Source organism: Trachurus japonicus, chromosome 3 (genome assembly GCF_045865225.1).
Source record: "Trachurus japonicus isolate A0001 chromosome 3, Traja_1.0".
Classification (NCBI taxonomy): domain Eukaryota; kingdom Metazoa; phylum Chordata; class Actinopteri; order Carangiformes; family Carangidae; genus Trachurus; species Trachurus japonicus.
This window is the reverse complement of record NC_140909.1, coordinates 38,756,155-38,775,423: the sequence shown is the minus strand read 5'-3', so window position 1 is coordinate 38,775,423 and position 19,269 is coordinate 38,756,155. Positions and strand designations below refer to the sequence as shown.

General features: G+C 42.5%; 1 protein-coding gene across 2 annotated transcripts in view; it reads left to right on the top strand.

Annotated features, from left to right (window-relative positions):
* Positions 1 to 19,269, top strand: part of cemip (cell migration inducing hyaluronidase 1) — a 263,696-nt gene that overhangs the window by 233,099 nt on the left and 11,328 nt on the right. For both annotated transcript variants that reach the window (XM_085772496.1, XM_085772504.1), the window contains 7 exons: positions 192 to 323; positions 1,781 to 1,816; positions 6,188 to 6,343; positions 10,820 to 11,000; positions 11,139 to 11,354; positions 12,418 to 12,629; positions 16,911 to 17,096. In XM_085772496.1, the coding sequence (XP_085628622.1) occupies positions 192 to 323; positions 1,781 to 1,816; positions 6,188 to 6,343; positions 10,820 to 11,000; positions 11,139 to 11,354; positions 12,418 to 12,629; positions 16,911 to 17,096 (1,119 nt within the window). The remainder of the gene's footprint in view (positions 1 to 191; positions 324 to 1,780; positions 1,817 to 6,187; positions 6,344 to 10,819; positions 11,001 to 11,138; positions 11,355 to 12,417; positions 12,630 to 16,910; positions 17,097 to 19,269) is intronic.

Sequence of the window (19,269 nt, the reverse complement as noted above, 5' to 3'; positions counted from 1 at the left end):
ATGAATCTTAAATCTTTCAGCATGACAAACCAAAATATGGGCTAGTTAACATGACTGTTCTGGGCGGGACAGACATTTCATACTTTGAATCATACAGTATATACAGTACAGCACCTCATAACCTTGGATATTAAAGCATGTAAGTTAATATCTAATACAATCTTTGTGTGTGTTGCTGTGGATTTGTGTAGGTATGGCCCCCACCAAGACGCTGACCCCTTCAAACCCAGAGTCCCAGCTCTCATCCACCACTTTGTAGCCTATAAGAACCAGGACCACGGAGCGTGGCTCAGAGGAGGAGATGTGTGGCTGGATGACTGCCAGTAAGTAACTGCAAAACAGAGAGAGAGCAGCCCAGACCCAGCAGACATACACTCACTGAGCTCTTTATCAGAAACACCTGTACACGTGCTGCAGGTACAGTACAGGAGCTTCACTTAGTGTAGTTCACATCAAACAAGCCTTTAAACGACATCTGGTTTCCATCTGTTGTGATTGGCCGCTCCGCCCTAATGTGTTGCACCTGTGTTCAGTGGTCGCTGCCTTCACAGTGTATCTGTGGCTGCAGTTGAAAAGTGCTTTTAATCTAAGGCCCCGTTTACACTCAGCAAAAACACTGATATTTCCATATTTTGTGGCCTTTTGTTTACATGGAAATGGAGCTTCAAGTCACCAAAAAGGATCACGTTTTTTTTTTTTCTTTATCACATGGCATCTTGGAAGGAACGGGAGTAATGCTGCGTTCAAGAACTCAGATCTTTCCCAGTTGAAAACTCAGAGTTCCGAGATGCACCACACCAGAACAACCGAAAACATGGAGGCCCGGGAAAAACTTTGCACTCAAAGAGCTTAACGTAGCTAAGGCATAAAAACATTACAAAGGGCACAAAAACAATTTTAATTGGCATTTAAATGCATTTCAATTGATGATTTACCACTGACGGTGTGCCAGATTGTTGTGCAACGTCAGACAACTGATTCTCAGCGAAGTCGGGGTAGATTTTTTTCTCTGTGTTCGATTGCACTTTTTCGAGTCGGAGGTCTGAAAGATCCGAGTTCCGACTTATCTCGAATGCAGCATTAGTCATTCATTGTTGTTGTATTTTTTTCCAGGATTCTGATTGGCTAGCATGGCTCTATGTTTCCTGTTACACTGCCGCCTGTAGGTTTTTTAATGCTCGTAGTAGCTCTTAACAGTGTATTTATACAGGTTCCTGTAGGAGAAGATTTTTTTTGAAAGCCATCTGGTGTGAACGATGTTATTTTTTGCAAACATAGAGGGAGAAATATCTGTTTTTATAAATACCCAGCTGTGTGTAAATGTGGCCTTAGGAGGGTTCAACGTGAGTAAAGTGAGGTGAGGTATCAGTGTAATTTTGTGTTTGTACATAGCATTTTTCACACCATATTATAGTAGAACAGAGCACAGGCAGCTTCAATGTGCAGCTGACAGAGATGATGGGATGCAGTCAAGAATCAACAACATGACGCTTTGAGAGTTTCTACCCAGTATGAGCGTAATGTCAGTGAGTGTATGTGTTTGTCTGAGGGAAGTTTGAGCTGTGTAACTGAATGTAACTGAAAAGCATTGAGAGTGTAAGGCCATACTGCTTTGGTTTGATGGCAACATGAAAATGAGAAGCTTGTCCCTGTTTAATTCCTGTTTTCATCTTTATCTAACAATAACTAATAACTATATCTCCCTCAGACTTGTGTGTGTGTATGTGTGAGTTCTCTGAAGCCTCAGTCAGGAATAATATTCTCTGTTTTTTCGCTTTAGATTTGCTGATAATGGAATTGGCCTCACTCTGGCAAGGTAAGCTCTTGACAGTTTCAGATGTGGATTAATGTGTGATCTAAATGAAAAAGCAAAACAAAAAAAAATAGCTCAGAGTCTGCATCTCCAAGGTGAACACATATAAATGTGTGCTCCAGCTGTTTTAAGTTGAAGGAGGATCAGCATGATATCCTGATGTCAAGTCTCTAGATTGGATCAACTCAAATCCACTGGAAAAAGCACTGGATTCTAAACTTCCCTCAGTGCAACTGGAGACCCAACCATCCCAACACCGAACCCTCCCAAGTTTTCAGCTCTGCAACATCCAGACTTTCACACTACAAACATTCACACACCAACTGATTATATTATGGGGGTCAAAGGTCATGGGAACACACAATGTGACCTTGCGAACATCTTGAGAGGATTTCCTCAAATTTGTTTAAACGTTCACCAGGAGTTAAGACTGAGCTGATTAGTCTTCAGTGGCCAAAAGTACATAAGATGTCAAGAACATATCAAACAAATAGTTCTATTCTGTTTAATCCACGTTTCCCAACTTCACAAACGGAAGCAGATGGAATTGTACATTTACTTTTCCATGGTTATGGTCATAGTCGCGGTAAACGCATGGATCTATTAATGATGACTTTTACTATGGATATCACACAAATGTCCTGTGAGGACAGCGCCGGCTGCATCCAGCTCATGCAGCTCCATAGACGCTGTCAGAGCAGCTCTGCTGAATCTGGTACAGAACTATCATGACAACTTTTTAAAACATGTGTAGGTCTACTGTGTATCCACCTGAGATTTTTGTCCATGTATGTGATATCCATGGTTAAAGGAATAGTTCACCAAAAAATGAAATTCAGTCATTAGTGACTCACCCTCATGCTGATGAATACTCCGGAATAGTTTTTTATTCCTCAAAGTTTGATCTGAAGACCCAGGAGGCCGGTTCGTAGTCCAACAAAAACTTTATGTGAGTAATAGCGCCTGACACAAAAACATCCATAAAACTACACAAAAACCATTTAATATTCCTCCACACTGCTCGTCCACTGCAATCCAAGTGTCCTGAAGGGATATAGTCCAGAGTTTACTCGAAACAACGTCATTTAGGCAAGTCCGGTCACATCCGCCTGCATCGCCGGCAAATTCAATACAGGACTGTTTAGGCTGTGAAATGTCCTAAATGAGTAAACTCTGGACTATATCCCTTCAGGACACTTGGGCCTTGTCCATACGAGCCCGGGTATTTTTGAAACCGGAGTTTTGCTGCGCGTCCACACCAGTGGTGTAATAAAAACACTCCGTACACATGCAACCGTGAAATCCGCTACCAAGTGACGCAATGCACGTGTGGAAGGCTGTTTTAACCAATCAAAATACAGTGGAAACCGCTTGGATCAAAAGGCTTGGGACGGAATCATTTCTATACAAATGCTGTTTAAATAATTCGTTATCAAGAAATCCGCTTATAGTGTTCATTTTTGGTCATTTTATGGATGTAAACATGCGCAAAAACCATTTCAAAACTACGTGTTATTATAGCTTTATTTCACAGACTCCAAGTCCAACAATTAAATATTAATTAATTTAATAAAAATGTAGCCTATTTATTTCATTTTCGGCGATGTCCCTTTGACGTGCACTGCTGCAGCAGCCTGCACATGTTGCTGCGCTGTGTCTTGACTCTTGTGCTGTGTGTTGTTGTGTGCTGTGTTGTTGTGCTGTGTGCGTCACCTGGCTGCTGAGCCACATGACTGTCTGTCGGTGCTTCGCAACTCTTTATCACTGGCTGTTGTGTTGTCTGTCAAAACATGGATGAATGAAACGTATCCACTTTATATCGACCGCGGACGTCACGTATTTTCGGCTTTTGGCTCGTTCCTCATCTCCGCATAGGCTCTTTTTTATCACTACATGACAGCAGCGCGACCTCCCCTCCCGTCGTACCCAGTCTGACAGTGACATAGGCTATTGCCTGTTCATTCATGAAAATCATCCCGAAAAGCTCTCAATCAAACAAGGTGGGGAATAAGAAACTGCAGCGCTACTGTAGTAGTTCTGTCATTTTAAAAACACACCGGCAGCGGCCCAGCTGATCTGTAGCGTCACTTGTTACTGTAAATGATGCTGTGTGGAAAACCAGCTGTGGTCTGTGATTGAGGGTGAGTTTGGAGCTGACAAGAGGATCGTCCTGACGACCGTTTCGTTATATTTTTCTCATCGAAAAACTATACAAATAGCATTTAGATGATGTAAAAAAATAAATTAAAAAAAGTGATAAAAATCCACTTTGTCACCTCCATTTTTGCGAGCTCACCTGCAAACCGCTGCAAACAACCTCTGCAGCTGGCAGTGTTTACATCAGCACGTGTGCAGCTATGACGTAAACGAGTAAAACAATCACGGTTGCAGTGTCCACACGCACCCGGTGAAACCAACCCCGGCCGAAAACCCCACCCTGGACTCCGGTTTCAAAAAACCACGGTTTCAGGGTTCCAAAAGCACGGTTGCATGTGGACAGGACATACAACCGGGAACATATGTTCACGGTTTCAAAAATACCCGGGCTCGTGTGGACTAGGCCTTGGATTGCAGTGGACGAGCAGTATGGAGGAATATTAAATGGTTTTTGTGTAGTTTTATGTGTATACTTTTTGTGTCGGGCGCTATTGACTCTCATAAGGATTTCGTTGGACTACGAACCGGCCTCCTGGGTCTCCAAATGCACTTTGAGGAATAAAAAACTACTCCGGAGTATTCATCAGCATGAGGGTAATGACTGGATAATGACTGAATTTTATTTTTTGGTGAACTATACCTTTAAAAGCCAGCGTTGATAGATCCATGCGTTTACCGCGGGTATGACAGCGACTGAAATCATGGAAACGTAAACATACAATTCCACTGGAAGAGCATATTCGGCTTCTGTTTGTGAAGTTCAGAAAAATGTTGATACTCTGGATAAACAGGGATGTAATGAATTTCCCTTGAGGATTAATAAAGTAATTCATATTCGTATTCGTAAGTGGAACTAGTCTGCGTGGCAGAGGCAGGTGATGATTCCTATGTTGTATTCAAGTGGAGGAGGACTGGTTGCATTTGGTAAAAAAAAAAATATTAGCAGGCAATACTGAATATTTTCAAAATTTGATTCAACACAGATTATCATTGTTGCACGGAGAAAGACAAAGCAGCAGCTGTGTGGGACGGAGGTGGAAGCCAGCGGTCGGACACATGTGACCACTGACTGATTTGTTTTTCCTTTCGCCCTCCACGATCGCAGCAATAACTCTCTCTAATTAGTGTTGAGTGATTAGTTGCTTTGAAACCAGAGACACATGTTTTTGATTATGTGTTTTCACACCACTGAAGTGTTGGAGGCTTTATCTGGCAGGGGAATGACAAACAGATAAATCACCTGTGGTGGATTGATGAGCTTTGCCTCAAATTTTAGAGCTACTTTTTTTTTTTTTTTTTTCATACAGACAAACGTGTACACGTATACACAACAAACAGAACAGTGCCTCATCAGACTGAGTTCACACAAAGGTACAAAAGAACAAAAATCACAGAGCGCAACTTTCCTGAGACAAGACAATGTAAAACCCAAAAAACAAAAAAATCCACCACCTCATCCACCACGTCCGGTGGATGGCAGGTCTGTGCTCCGTCTCCAGAGCCCCCCGATTTCCACCAGAGCTGTAACGCACCACTGTGGAAATACTCTTACAGCGCAGCCAGGAGAACAGGTTCCAAGCAGCCAAAAGAAGAAGATGAAGATGAACAATGAGATTGTTGTTACATAATGGTCCCTAATGTGTAAAAATCAATAGCGCAAATGGAAGGAAAACTGAAAATTAAGAGGCTTCATATTGAGATTTGAGCAAATATAAAACAGAGGGAGTTAGAAATAAAGGCCTCTCTCTAAAAAAAGCCTGCCTCCAATAAAGGCCGGGCAGTTGATGTAAATAAAATCCCCCTTGAGCTTGGTGTGACCACACGGCTGCCAGGTTTCTGATAGGCCTCCTTCTCCCTTGACCTCTTGCTAGACTTTCTACTTGAAAACTCTTCAGCAATTTTTGAATTGTTGAGTATTGATTGTTTGAGGCCTTAGTTCATGCTGATTCCAGTCCTGGAGTGATATGTCTGTTATTAGGTCTTTCCTTCATGCCCTCCCTTTGTCATCACTCTCGGATGAAGTTATCAAATTCCGATCTAGTTCCAAGTTCTATTTCAAAGGGTTTAGTGTTGACATTTCAGAGCTACATTTCCTCAACAAAGAAGCAGTCACAATCGATTAGATAATTTTATATTAATATACCGCTACATCTGCTCTTACACTTTGTTCTCCCTGTGTGTGTGTGTGTGTGTGTGTGTGTGTGTGTGTGTGTGCAGTGGAGGGACATTTCCGGACGACGACGGCTCCCGCCAGCAGGTGAAGAATTCGCTGTTTGTGGGTGAAAGCGACAACCATGGGATGCCCCTCCCTGACAACCGGATCTGGGGACCTGGAGGGTCTGATCACGTGGACAGGACCCTGCCACGTGGCATGTAAGTAGCAGCTATCTTTAAAAAAAAAAAGAAAAAAAGTTTAAAACAATGTCGGTGTCATCACATGTTGTGTTTTCAGCTCATCACTCAAACAGCTCTAAAATCGACTGTGCAGGACATGGAGGACTCATGTAACTGTTTTATTGTTTCAAAAACATTTATAACCATATTATAACTAATAATAAAGTGTATTTTCACAGACACAACTGTAACTTCTAGTTATGGGTGTACCCTTGACCCAATGAAGGGTGGTAACACAAAGTGAGTCCAGGCAGAAACCAAAGACAGTAGGGTTAACGCAGGGCCGGTTTTAGCTATGGGCAATATGGGCGACCGCCCAGGGCGCAATCTTTGTGAGGGCGCACGAGCGCTCTCCAAAAAAAAAAAAAAAGACAAAACAAAACTCGCCGTCAAGTTAGTGGAGTGGTCGCTGGGGCGCCCCTATGTCACAACAACTTGCTGCTGAGAGTCATAGGTCTACTAGCCTACATATACTGGGTCTACTACAGGTTCTGTGTGTGTCGCGAGGGGGGAGGGGGTCAACTTGCGACTGCTGAGGTCTCACGTCGGATGCTCCGCCGGCTCAGAGTGCTCTCATGCGGGGAAAGAAAGGAGGGTTAAGCGCTAAACTCCTCGCCCTGAAGTTGGCTTCATTTTGGTAATGTTGCTATCGGGATGCCCAGCAATATTCCTCTTCTTCCTTTTCAATGTCCGGTCTTTGGTAAACAACATGAATGAACTGCAACAGGATCATGTGTTAAAAAGGATCCTGGACTGTAATGAGCTGGTTTAACAGCAACGTCACGCTGTTTCCAAAACCACACCGACTTCAGCAGAGACATGAGTTTAAGCACATTTTTAGTTTAGCCTACAGATGGAACAGTGGTTCCTTCCTGTCATTACTTTATATTCAAAATATCATCATGTTGCTGGCCCTACACTCACAAACAAAAACTATTTTAAATTGTGTAATTTTTTTTAGAGGTTCAGAGGCTGTAGTCAAGATGCTCAGTTTTAATATAGCCTAAGCCTATAATTTTATGTGATTGGCTATTTAAAAAAATAATTTAAATATGGCTGGATGATCAATAACAAATTAAACACATTTATTGATGATTTAATTTAAAGGAACCACGGTAGCCTATAAGATCATGTGTAAGATCAAATTCAGTGTTAAAGGCGCTCAGGCAGGTGATTTTGAAATACGCTAAAAGTAATCCAGAAAGTACTATTTGTATTACTTTACTTGAGTAATCGAAATGCATTACAGATTACAGATTTTGGGACATGTAATCAGTAATCTGTAGGGGAATACATTTTAAAAGAAACCCCCCCAACACTGATTATATATTCTTGTGTTTGTTCGTTGGTGGGTTTTTTTTTGTTTTTTTTTTGGAGGGGGGGGGGGGGGGGGCACCAAGGGATGGTTTCGCCCAGGGCGTAAAACTAGCCAGGATGGGGTTAACGGATGCAGCAAATCCTAAACATGCTGAAAATACACTCAACCTGCTCAGAACAGTGGAACTGTGGAACCTCATCTGTATAACATAACTCACACCACTACAGCTACAGATATAAGGGCGGGGTTGGACTGGTAATCTGGTTTACCTGGAATTTGGGCCCATGTACTTTTGGGTCAGTAAGAGTGGGAAAAAAGTTATTTTGGACTAACGAATGGTCCATAAAGCAGAGGTAGCGGCCCATTGGTTCATTTTCTAGGCCCCACCCCTCCCTCTGTCACTTCAACTGTTACTGTAGATGCCATTAGAAAGTCAAACATCTGTGGATGGGGAAGAAGCCACATTTAGATGGTTTTGATTCTCTCTTGTTTGCGGGAGAGCGTTTCAGTGGATGGTCTCCATTCATTTTGTAATTTGGCTTTTAATTGTGAAACATTGCACAGGAAGATGGTGTTAAACGCATTAACGTGTAATGTGCAATGTTCAGTGTGCAGCCATTGTTGAAATCACAGAGCCTCAGAACCGTTAATAAATATGCCATGATGCAATTACAAAAGCTTTTTTTCAAATTGGTTTGGGACTTTTTTGCCTTTGGCTTTGAGGGGCAAGGTCCTCAGGGTTGCAAAAAAATTTTTGCAGGGGGGTCCAGTGCCCAGAAAAAACTTTAAGAACCACTGGTCTACAAGGTCTTATTTTTGCACAAATGTTGAACCATATTTCTAAAAAAAATATCAGGTTCTTTAACCTAAGTTCCAGCACTTTCATGCATTAAGACAATGGTATTTGTTGTAATAAACTATGGTGAAGGTCAAGTCAGTTTTACTGAGTATGGAAAACCTAGTCTGCATTTTCATTAGAGAAGATGAGGAAGACGTTGGAGAGATGTTTGTCCAGCTGTGGAGATCCTCCACCATGGGTTTGGTTGTTATGTAAATCATTGAATTACTTCAACCTGAGCTCAGCTGCTTTTCTTCATGAGGGAGCACAGTGAGAACGTCTGACAGCCGCCCGTCATGCCCACTGTTTCATACTCCAAAGATAGACTTTGGGTGGGGTTGCTGGTTTAATAGAGGCTGGTATGTGTGTGTGAGACAGACTTGGTATGCTCGGAATCAGCTCCAGCCCACTTGGCAAAGTCAAGAAGGAATGTCTCAGCAGTAGTATTATCTGAGATTCCTTTATTGTGTGGGAAAAAAAGGGGAGTCTGCAGAAAGGAGCTTCAGTCTGGATGCTTCATATTCATCCTCATGTTCTTTGATGCAACAGGATAAAGTCATGCATGCAATTGAGTTTGCACTCTCCTGCTGTGCTGCGCGGAGCATTTGATGATGGCCACTGGATAGAAAAAGATTTTCATCAGCGTCCACGGCAGTGAGTCATGCATATAATCCTGAATTTGAATCGTTAGTCCGTCTGACCTTGAGCGCATCAGCGTGTTCACATTGTTACACAATACGTCCACAACAGACTCTACCTTTTTTTCAGCTGGAAAGTATTTGAGCACGGCGTGGCACCTTCCATTTGGTTAGAGCTGCAGGCCAGCAACTGGACTATTTTGTCTCAGTCTCTCTTTGGTGGTGTTTTCAACAGTGACTAATCCCTGTGGACCTAAGTAACAATAACATATGTTTTTGAATTGAAGGGGGGGGTAAACAATCTCAGCAAGATAAACCTCAAATAAAGATGGATGTAGCCTCAGTGACATCACCCACAACTTTCTGAAACATGAGGCTCAAAGCAACTGTTCCAACATCACCATCCTGCCAGTGTGTTGCTCTGCCTCTTCCTCCCTGCTAATACCAAACTGGCCAAAGAGGAGGGGTGGGCTAGGACATGGAGCTGAGACTTTGGTACTTGGCTTGTGGTAAGGCAGATGCTTGTCAGTCTATAACTCAGCACGCCACAGCTTCAACTATGCAGAGATAATAATGTAACGTTACGAGACCGAGTTGTTTTCGAAGTTAATTCATGCAAAACCGCTGATACGAGTTCCCGTCGGGGCAGTTTTTTGGCAAGTAGTCTCTGCATTTGCCTCCAAAACAACTCTGTCTCGTAACGTTCCGTTTAAATTGTGTTTTAAATTATCTTAATGAGCATTAGCCATTGTTGTTAGCCACAGCCTGTAGCTCGGCTTCTCAGCTTGAAATGTACTTGCATCGATTAGCACAAATGCGATGAGATATTCACAACCAATGTCTATAGCGTGGTGAATGTGCAGGTCACAACTTGTCCACCAGAGCGTTTTGGAGTTGTTGGATTGTGTATTTGATGAGTTTGATAAGGGAAACCAAGAAATCCCATTAGCCTCCGTAGCGTAGCTCTGAGCAGCTCACGGCTCTGTTCCGCCGTTCTAAAAATAGCTTGCACCAACAATTAAAGGTAATGAACCTACTGCTAAGACTATGGCAATGGGCCAATTTGCCAAAATCATTAACTATCCCTTTAAGGCTCAATCAGTCAGTGTTAGTGTATTCATCCGGACCGAGTGGTATGGGTGAGGAAATTCTATGTAGAGAGCAAACATTTTTAAATGAACATTAGCCATTGTTGTTAGCCACAGCCTGTAGCTTGGCTATTCAGCTTAAAATGTAGGCTACTTGCATCGATTAGCAGTTACACAAATGTGATGAGATATTTACAACCAATGTCTAGTCAGGTAACCCTGCCCCTAGCCCCTGGTGTAATCGTTTTTTGGCTCGAGACAAGCAAGGAGTTGGTGCTTGTCTGGAAACCAGTTTTAAGAACCAGGAGCTAGTGCTAGTGTAAGAGGTGGAAAGGCAAAGAACCGGTGCTAAGTCAGGCTCTGGCTCTGCACTGGAACCAACTTGGTGGAAAAGGAGTGTATGAGGACTGCCTCACAGTTAGAGCCACACTCTAGTGGCCATTAGATGAACTGCAGCTTCTTGTCCATCAATGTTGATGCTTCATGTTTCAACCTCGAAGTTTGATGATCGATCTCGAAAAAGATACCTGAACAAACATGTGTGCCTGTGTGTGTACCTGTGTTTCCCTGCAGTGACTTCCCTATCCGGGGTATGCAGATCTACGATGGGCCCATCAATGTTCAGAACTGCACTTTTAGGAAATACACAGCTCTGGACGGACGTCACACCAGCGCATTTGGCTTCAGGCTCAACAACTCATGGCAGAGCTGCCCCAATAACAACGTGACCGACATCACCTTCGACCACGTCCCTGTGAGTCAGTGAGACGTCAGACAGGGCTGGGCTTTTACTTTGGGATCAAAGGGATATTGAAAACCATCACACACAGCAGCTGTTTTCTGTTTTTGTAAGTTAAATGAATGAAATGTATTTCAATTCGCTCTGCTGCAGATCACGTCTCGGGTGTTTTTTGGGGAACCGGGTCCCTGGTTTAATAAGATGCAGATGGACGGGGACAAGACGACCATCTTCCACGATATCGACGGCTCGGTCTCGGAGTACCCCGGAGCCTTCCTGGTGAAAGAAGACAACTATCTGCTCCGTCATCCTGACTGCATCGACGTGCCCGACTGGAAGGCTGCGATTTGCAGTGGCCATTATGCACAGGTGGGTGAGCAGGCATCCTACTCACTCACACACACACACATCACAGAACAGCCTTTGCAAACACAAAATCACCTCTGTTTAACATCAGCTGATCGCATGCTTGTTCTAATCCCAGAGTTCTGCAGAACTACAGATAACTGACTGTCTCAGTCATCTGAATTGTTGATCAGTGTTGCACAAATGTACTCGAACTGTTGTAGCTGGTTTGGATGATGCACATATGATTTTGATCAAAAAGTCCGGGATGCCAAAATAACTTTAGAGCTTATATATGATTAATGCATTTCTTTTAAAAAGTTTTCAATATTCAGAACATTGAATGTGTTATGTTAAAGCTGTAAACAGATGGACACAGGAACACAAACCCCACTGTCTCAAAGCCAATATGAGATTTTTCTTCTATTGCTTTATTCCTTTAAAGGGATAGTTCAACATTTTTGGCAAATTTGCCTATTGCCATAATCCCTATAGTCATAGCAGTAGGTTCATTACCTTTAATTACCAGTGCATGTTGTCTTGAGATCAGCGGAGCAGAGATGTGAGCTGCTCAGTGAACACAATGGAGGTGAATGGTACAGGTCCCCTGTCCCTCATCAAACTCATCAAATACACAATCCAACAACTCCAAAACGCTCTGGTGGACAAGATCAACATTACAAGACGGAGTTGTTTTCGAGGCAAATGCGTAGCCAGAACTACTTTCCAGACATGGCTGTTAGGCGGAGTGATTTCAAAAGTGCAAGTAGTTCAGAGTACTTGCTTCATGTGTCATAATGTTTAATAATTATGTACCATTCACCTCCATTGTGTTCGCTGAGCAGCTTGCGCCCTGTGGATCTCAAAACAACATGCAACGATAATTAAATGTAATAAACCTACTGCTATGACTATAGGGATTATGGCAATATGGCAAAATGTTGAACTATCCCTTTAAAAGTTATATTTCTTATATAAAACCACATCAAGGTTTAAGTGAGTCACTCACTTGTTTTCTTGGTCCTAACAAACTTTAAAAATGGCAACAAAAAAAACTCAGGGCATCTAACTCTACGGTTGTATGCAGGTCTACATCCAGACTCGTAACCCTGCCAACCTGAACATGGACATGGTGAGGGATGAGTACCCCGATCGGCCTCTGACACTAGAGGGCGCCCTGGGGAAGAGGAAACACTACCAGCAGTTCCAGCCTGTGATCATGCTGGCTAAAGGCTACACCATCCACTGGGACCAGGTGGCACCGGCTGAGGTCACCATCTGGCTCATCAACTTCAACAAGTCAGTGAAACGCACAAGATGATGTGTAACGGCGTACGACACACTCTGACTGCACACAGACGCTGTTTACAGCAGCTTCCACACAGAATCCCCATGTTTGTTTATGTGAAGAGTAGACAGAACCATGATAATGACAGAAAGAGAGAGGCCCCGTTCACACCTGGTATTAACCTGCGTCTCCAGTGATTGATCACACTGATCAGTTCACACACCTGCTTTAAAGACGAGTAGGGATGTATATCGTTAGGATTTTATCGATACCCATACCGATACTCCTTATTGGTACCGATACTTATCGATACTCTTATCGATACTACAACATGTAATTTAGTGTAGAAAATAATGATGTTAAAAGAGTCGACCTTTTTTTTTTTTTTTATAAAGGGGGGTAACACCAGCAACATAATAAAAAAAAATTGACAGCAGAGAAGAACACCTCCTTTAAACCCAGAGCAAGTCAACAGTTAACCTGCAGAAGCTGCAGTTAATCTGTCATCATGATAAAATAGGATCTCCTTCTATGGTTCTTGATGAATATTTAGCTTTTTTACTCTTAAAGTTTTATTGCTCTGACTCACAGTTCACGTCAGCTCAGGTGATCTGCAGGTTGTTGTTTCACGTCAATGCTACGACGCTGCGCCCCGTGTGTGTGTGTGTGTCTGTGTACAGCGCTGACACACACACACACACACACTGTAACGCTGCATGTACAGCAGCCAGTCCATGTTCTTTACGCCGTAGACCAGTCAATTTATGAGACGTGTTACCGCAGAATAAACGACACAAGCAGCTCAGTGTTTCCACAGTCGGAGTTTTCTCCTCCTTTCTTACCGGAGTGACATCAGGTCGCTCTGACTGCACTCTGCTCCTCACAGCAGCAGACATGAAGCTGCTGGAGCCTCCTCTGTCTCCTGACCTGCTGCTCTACTGGACACTCCCTCCGCCTCCGAAGTACTTTGCTGGGTCTCGGTGCGAGGCTTCAAACACATGACGACCCGACACAGGCGAACAGACCAGCCGGTCTCGTCTCACGCACCGTCAGGCCGTGTGTCGGATTTGATAGCGCGGCGGCGCGGCGAGCGGAGAGACGCTGCTGAGACTCGCCGCGGCTCGCCCGGTCCAAGTGCTGATTAGAGCATCAGGGATCAGCTGCGGTGACCGCCGTGTAGCCGTTCCGTGGTGCTGACGGACCCGGTGGAAATTGGGGGGTGACAAGCTGCTCTCACGGCGGTGTCATTATTACGTGACGCTTAGGGAGACGTTCAAAAAGTGCCGATAAGAGTACCGTTTGTCCAGAATCTTAACGGTACTCTGGTACCGACCTAATTATGAGCCGGTACCAAAAAGTACCGGTCCACGGTATCTCCATTGATCACTTGCCACCTGATCTCACTTCCTTTTTTTTATATGGAAATAAACAGGTGTTGTTTTTTTGCCAGTCGACAGGTGGAGCAGAGTTTATGGTTATTTACAGATGATGGTCCTTCAAAGGACGTCAGTAGACTAGGCTGTCCTTCAGAAGATGAGGCTAGTTGCTCCTTTATCCTTTATTCAAATCCCATTAGTGTAGTGGTTCCCAACCTTTTTAGGCTTGTGACCCCATTTTGACATCACAAATTTGTGGCGACCTTGCGACCACATGCAGTCACTGTCAATCCTGTCAATTTTATTTGAACTCGATTTATATTAGAGAAAGTGAAAGTATATAAAACAGTTGTTTAAGATTGTGTGTGGTGTTTTAAACCATAATTTTAAAAAGAATAATAATTAGCTAAAAAAAAAAACAGACATTTCAGGTGACCCCATTTGAATTCCAGGCGACCCCATGTGGGGTCCCCGACCCCAAGGTTGAAAAACACTATATTAGTGGCAGCTGCTCTTCCTGGGGTCCACATACTACAATGTATTATAAAAACATGATATACCACATACAGTAGTGGATCAGTATCTGATCCAACAGGTGAAATTAAAAGCATTGTCATGACAAAAACAAGACAAATCATAGAGAACAGATGTCAGATACCTGATCCAACAAGTCAAATTACAAACATTGATATAACAAAGTCCACACAAAATCATTCATTCATATCCCGTTTCCTTATAGTAAGTGCAGTTGCTCATTCAATTTACAATAATGTTGTAATCTCTCAGCAATTTCTTCAAATTTGCCTTGCAGGGCACATTAGTGATTATACCAGGTAACATGTTCCACATTGTGATGGCCCCGTACATTACAGATCTACATAAAGCATCTGTCCTGGGTCTTTGAGAGTATAGACAATTTGGTTGCTTACTGTAACAGATATTTCTAAAGAAGTGGTTGCTCCTCCAGTGTGGTCAGGATCTATCAGTGTTCCTACTGCTGAAGGAATGTGGACACATGTGGTCTGGGCCACCTCTGAATGTGGTCAGATCTGAAATGAGCCCTGAATCCGTTTTAGGTGCAAAAAAATTAAAGCTTCCTTTGGTTTTTTTCTTTTTTTTCCTTCTTTTTTTTTATTCAATTGATGACATCATGTGGAAAATGTAAGACTGCATTTCTACAACACATAAAACACAGGTCAAAGTTGTTTCTAGACGTTTTAATGTGGGAAATTCACAGATTAAAACAGTAAGAAATGAAACAAGAGGGATGTTCAAACACCTGTGAGTCACCGTGCAGCTGCTCCACAGATACAGACTGATACTGTACTGATGACTTCACCCTCCATAAAGAGGTTGAGTTGTGGTCCAGTTACACCGTGATCTAAACACAATAGAACATGTGACAAGTGCTTATGGACGATGACACAAGGAGTTACAGCTGACAGGATTTATTTAGTTTTCTTAACGCCGACCCCTCCTTTAAAGGCCGTCAGCAAACATCAGGCCGGTGAAGTAATGTGACGCAGGCTGTCAGCTCGCTCCTCTCACTCCTGTTATTCATGAGGGTTCGCCACAGAGATGGGGAGAGCCTCGCTCCCCCGCCTCCCCCCACCCACCCCCCCTCACCGAGTGTTTACAGAGTGGCCTGCAGCCGTTTAAAGTGCGTGAAGGCCTGTTGTCATTTCAAGCATGTCAGCTATTCCCCGTGGCCTGAGTCCACCCTGACGTGGATTGTGTGGAAGCCAAAACAGTGTGACGGGCGGCGCACACACCAACAGCTCCATCTACAGGTCATGGAGGGAAACAGCGAGCGGGATGGGCTCTGCAGGAGGAGCTGGAGTCTGACTCGTTTGTTTTTCCTCAGATTGGCTGACTGATGTCATAGTGTAATCAGTGAAATGAAGCTGCCTCTGTCTGATTTTAAACATCTGATAAAGGGTCGTCACTAAACTAAATATTAATCCTTTAAATGTGCCGTCCTGAATTGTTGACGCTGGTGGATTTCAGTAAGTGCGGCAACAAACAGCTTCACAAAGACAGCCTGGATGGTTCAGCTGGTACTAAGCGCTACGATTATTTCACTCAAATAAATATATTTTTGGAAAGAGTTCAGAAAATGATGCTGCTCAACAATCTGATTTAATAGATTTCAATTTCTCTTGACTGTCATTTCCAGTAAACAGGAGACCAGGTGTTTGAAAATGCAAGGTTATGTTCAAAGAAAAATAGGGTAACACTTTATAATAAGTACACACTATTAAGCATTAATAAATACTGAATTCTTCATTTATAACGCATTATTCTCATTAGTATGTAGTTTATAAATACGGGTAGTGCTTATCAATGATGAGTAAAACATTTTTAACTTACAAACTGCATACTTGTGAGTATTCATGTGTTTTAATGAGCTCAGTATTTAATGCTTAAAGGGATAGTTCAACATTGTGGCAAATTTACCCATTGCCATGATCTCTATAGTTTTAGAAGTAGGTTTGTTACCTTTAATTGTCAGTGCAAGCTGTTTTTAGAACAGCGGAGCAGAACCGTGAGCTGCTCAGAGCTACGCTACGGAGGCTAATGGAATTTCTTGGTTTCCCTCATCAAACTCATCAAATACAAAATCCAACAACTCCAAAACGCTCTGGTGGACAAGTTGTGACCTGCACATTCACGCTGAGATAATATAAGATTGTGTATTTGATGAGTTTGATGAGGGCAACCAAGAACTCCCATTAGCCTCTGTAGCATAACTCTGAGCAGCTCACAGCCAATTTGCCAATGTTGAACTATCCCTTTAACTTACTTACACTTAATAGTGTGTACCAAAAATAGCAATAATTAATCTATGGATCAGATCAAACCAGCAACAAACAGTAAATGAGTTTATACTTAATGTTTCTTGTTCTCTTGTGTTAGGAATGACTGGATCAATGTGGGGATCTGTTACCCTCAAGGCACCAACTTCACCATCATCTCCGACATCCACAACCGCCTCACCAAACAGACCCGCAAGACCGGCGTCTTCATGAGGACCACCCAGAGGGACAAGATCAACCACTCCCACCAGACCAGAGGATACTTCTACTGGGAGGAGGACACAGGGTCAGACACTTCTTCCTTCCTCATATCTGAGCCCTGATCTGACACTAATGCACATTTAACAGCTGTAGAACCATAATGTAGTGACTGCTGCCCATTTTTTCTACCTAATTGACTGAAAGCCCTTAAGAAATAACTCCTACATTATTGTCCAAACACAAGTACAGTGTAGTTACCATAATTTCAGAGCAGTTTGCATCTTCAGAGCAGATGTACTGTATGTAAACTGTTGCTGCAGTCAAATTCAAAACACTGCAGTGAGTTGTTTCCCCTCCCCCTCGCCCCCAGACTCCAGGTTGCCAGATAGCCACATGCTAACCTCTGCCCTGCTCCAGCTTGGCAGTTATTGTACCCCGAGACTCACTCACACAGTCTCTACGACGATGTAGTAATAGAAGGGAATGAAACGGATAAAACTGTATACACTAGGAAAACGAATTACTGTGCAAAAAGTTAAGTGTGTGTCCAGGAGAAACTGAGCCACTCCTCCATCTGTCCCCAAGTTCGTCTCCACTTTCAGTTGTTAACTTAACTTAACTAATTACCTTCTATACATAGCATCTTTTCAGAAAGGTTAGTGGGTCAATGTCATGAAGCAACCCAATGTCAAGTGGTGTAGCCAGTATTTTTTCATAAAAATCTGACTATATACCGGACAATTAATCTGAACTCAAATGTGGAATAAATGTAATTCACATTTACAATTTAACACTATTTTTCTTGACAAATTTAAAAATATTTGTCACACATTATTTTGTTGAAAAGTGGTGTTTTTAGGATAAGTCCTGCCCAGTGTTGCTTAAATGCATTAAAATTCAAATATAGAATTACAGCAAAAAATCCAATTAAAGTCAAATTAATTCAATGTTTCCAGAAGAATATATACATTTAAATCCACTTTAGGTTGATAAAACTATTTAATATTTATTATTCTTTTATGATTGCTCCATTTGACATTTTCAGGGCATTCAGTCTTACTTTTGCTAAAAAGCGTTCAAATGTCATTTCTAATGTAAAACATTAATACAATATGTAGATTTTAACAAATCTGATGCATGGTCTTAAAACTATTTTTATTCATTTCTTTTCTCTTTTTTTTTTTAAATTTTTTTGTTTAATTGGTATCTGCTTCATAAAGATTAGTAACCTCCTAGTTAGCATCTTTTCAGAAAGGTTATGTTCTGCACATTCAGACAACCTATATTCTTGCAGCAGACTACTGTACAGGTGGTTCCACTATGGATTTCCCCAGTAGCCAAGTGAAGCACTTGAAGCCTTCAGTTACACTCTGATACATCACACAATTGCAGTGCTCACTACATACCCATTACACTTGTGTTGTGTTGACTTGTCTTCCTTATAACGCTATTAAAATACATACATTGTAACTGAACACTATATGGACAAAGTACTGGACCACACCTCTTAAACGTTAGGTGCTACATTCAGTCCCATTCACCTATGCAGTGTGCTTTCACAAACATTTGTGACAGAATGGGTCACTGTGAAGAGCTCACTGAGCTGTTGAGCGTGGTTCTGTAATCTGTGACACCTCTTCACTCCTAGATTTTCCCTGATACAGAGTGGACACCGCAGCAACTCACACCATGTAAAAGTTACCGAGTGTGGTGATGGAGGTGCAGGGTGCATAAAACCCTCCAACGCTCTGTTGACTCCACAACTGCAGAGTTTCAAACCTCCTCTGGTGTTAACATCAGCATATAAAACATGACAGGGGTTCCCATGGCAGAGCAGCTGCATCACTGAGTCCCATGCCGAGCATCAGATGGAATGGTGTAAAGCACGCTGCCATTGGACTCTGTGGAGCAGTGGAAACATAGTCTCTTTTTTTGTTTTTTCTTTTTTTGGAAAAGGCATTTTCCATCAGAATCAACAGTACAAAAATACAAAGTTGTTTTTGTTTTGTTTTGTTTTTCCCCCCAACCATTTATGCATACAGGTGAGCAACAAGAGTCTAGGAAGGTCACAGTCTGTGGTAAAGGACAGTCCTCCTGGTCCTTACATGTATATATTCCACTAAATATGAAAGGTTTAGCACATTTACACACACACATTAAACTCTCTCTTCAACCCACATGCTTACAACCTGCATAGTTGCGGTTTCTGCATCAACATTCTAACAATCTTAAAAAGACGACTATATACATTAAAGTAA